The 2,649-nt window shown below is 44.2% G+C and overlaps 1 protein-coding gene across 1 annotated transcript; it reads left to right on the top strand.

The window, feature by feature from the left end:
* The first annotated feature begins 1,211 nt into the window (after positions 1-1,211).
* Positions 1,212-1,619, top strand: LOC101604291 (protein phosphatase inhibitor 2 family member C-like). Its single transcript, XM_004665727.2, has one exon. It carries the CDS (start codon positions 1,212-1,214, stop codon positions 1,617-1,619), a length of 408 nt encoding a protein of 135 aa, XP_004665784.2.
* Positions 1,620-2,649: the final 1,030 nt, after the last annotated feature.

The raw sequence follows: 2,649 nt of genomic DNA, 5'->3' as shown, positions 1-2,649 counted from the left end.
CAACTAAGAACAGCTTTGGTGGAAAAAAGGTTTATTTTATTTTGGCTTACAGTTTTGAGGCAGTGAAAGCAACAAAAGTGATGGCATGAGCAGAGGGTGGACATCACCCCCTGGCCAACATAAGGTAGGCAATAGCAATAGGAGAGTGTGCCAAACACTAACAAGGGGAATCTTGTTATAACACCCTTAAGCCCATCCCCAACAATACACTGCCCCCAGGAGGTGTTAATTCCCAAATCTCTGTTAGCTGGAAACCTAGCAATCAGAACACCTAAGTTTATGGAAGACAGTTGAATCAAACCACCACAGCATCCTTGGTGGCTCTCAGTTTTCTGACGTTCATTACTGTTTCTTTGTTGTTGTTGTTATTTTTTGGCATTATGGTCTACCCATCTTCTGGAGCACTTTATTCTATTGAGGAGGAAGCAATTTTTGTCCTTGTAGGGTCATCAGAGGGTGTTCTGTTTTAAATGTGAACTGGATTGGTGTATTGGTGTACAATGTGTTTATTAACTCAGATGCACAGATGGTGGAAATTGTAGGTACATCAAAGTTACCTGTTTACCTGGGAGCTCTGGCCTACTCATTCCACTTGCACATACTCTTCAGCACATGAGAATTATGGATTGAGGGACTAGGTGCCTGGAAATTGGAGAGTCAGAGACAAGGGACCTGATCCTACAGTGGCCCATGCACCCTCTGACTCAGTGGAATTGGGACGTTGGTACCCAGGTTCCAGTCAGAATACAACAGCAAAAAGCCTGCTTCCACCACCCCCACATACAGACCAAGACCTCCCCAAGCCAGTTTTGTGTACCCCCCACCAGAATTTCAACTTATCTCCTCTGCCACCACCCTTTTCAAGTCCCCATCACGTCTTGTATTGACTACAACCCCAGCCTCTGAATTAGCACCTGGATAGGCTTTCCCGTTGCTTCCTAATCTCTTACCCACCTTCCAACTACAGTGATTTTGAAACACCTCTTTCAACCCTCCAGTGAAAGCCCAATACTGTTGAAATAAACAAGAAACCAAGGAGAGGTGCATTGTGGCAGTGACGTGGTTTATAGCGTCTTTATGATGCGCACTTCCCCTGGAGCTGCTGCCAGGACACCAAGGGCTCTCCACCAGACAGATCAGGCTCCTGCTTCACTCTGGAGTGCGGACGAGCGGCTTTGGCAGCCTAATTCTTCTGCTGCCTTGGCTTCCCCATGTTGGCGACCTCTACGACCTCACACAATCTCATCAAGGGGAAATCTGAAAATACAAGTCCATCAGCTACTTTCGTGGAGGATTCTGCTCAGCAATCAGGAAGACCTGGTACCCTGGAGTCGCAACAGAACAAATTGCAGACCTGGGATGAATCCAACATTCTAGCCACCCACCACCTATCCTACAAACACTATGATTTGATGAAGATGAATGAGCTCAGAAATCCCTACCTTAACGTGCCACATGATGAGGAAGTTACAGTGAGTGAAATAAAAGGAAAGGAAGCCATGGGCATCTTTGCGAGGAAACCTGCCACCACTGATACCTTTGGGCTCAGCTGTCAGGTGGAGGAGCAAGGAAGCAGCATGGGTCACAGCAGCAAATTTCTCCTGGATAAGGAAGAATGACAGCGGCGGTTTGAGTTGAAGAGGAAGCTTCACTACAGTGAAGAACTGAACATCAAGTTAGCATGACAACTGATCTCAGAGGAACTCCAACCTGAAATAGACGAAGATGAAACCCAACTGTCTACACTGAAAGTTTGAAGAAAAACACTTCTATCGAAGAAGCTTTTACAGATGACGAACTAGACAGTCATCACAAAAAGCAACATTACCAACGCTGCTTCTTGCTTCTTAGAGGGCGTGCCTTTAGTATGTAACTGCTTAATCAGTTAAGTTGTATTTCAGGAAGTAAATGGCAATATTAGCAAATGTTACACTTATTGTAATGATTGATGTTTTGTGCTTTACTTTTTACTATAAATACTCATCTTGACATGGGTGTAAAACTGCTTTTATAAATCTACTACTTATGAATATATTCTATAACTTCTAATGAGTTGAAAGGCTTAAACAGGACTAACATTCTCCTAGTTGTCTTAGGTTTTATGGAAAATGTTTTGTTAAAAAAAAAAATCAAGCCTGGCGGTGGTGGCACACGCCTTTAATCCCAGCACACACGAGGCAGAGGTAGGAGTATTGTCCTGATTTCGAGGCCACCCTGACAGTACATAGTGAATTCCAGGAAAGCCTGAGCTAGAGTGAAACCCTACCTGGAAAACAAAAAAAAAAAAAAAAGAAATCAAATGTGGGCTAGAGGGATGGCTTGGCACATAAGGTGTTTGTCTGCAAAGCCAAAGGACCCAGGTTCGATTTCCCAGGATCCACGTTGCCAGATGCACAAGGGGGCACACATGTCTGGATTGTGTTTACAGCAGCTGGAGGCCTGAGCTCACTCATTCTCTTTCTCTTTCTCTCTATCTCCCTCTCCCTCCCTCCCTTCCTCTTTCTCTCTGTCAAATACATAAACAAAAATAACATATTTTAAAATATTACATGTGAGTCTAGACAGATGGCTTTAAAGATGCTTGCAAAGCTTCATGGCCAGGGTTTGATTCCTCATTACCCACATAAACCAGATGCACAGAGTGGTGCA

This window comes from Jaculus jaculus, chromosome X (genome assembly GCF_020740685.1).
Source record: "Jaculus jaculus isolate mJacJac1 chromosome X, mJacJac1.mat.Y.cur, whole genome shotgun sequence".
Classification (NCBI taxonomy): Eukaryota; Metazoa; Chordata; class Mammalia; order Rodentia; family Dipodidae; genus Jaculus; species Jaculus jaculus.
Note: the sequence above shows the minus strand (reverse complement) of the source record. Positions and strands in the feature narration are given on the sequence as shown.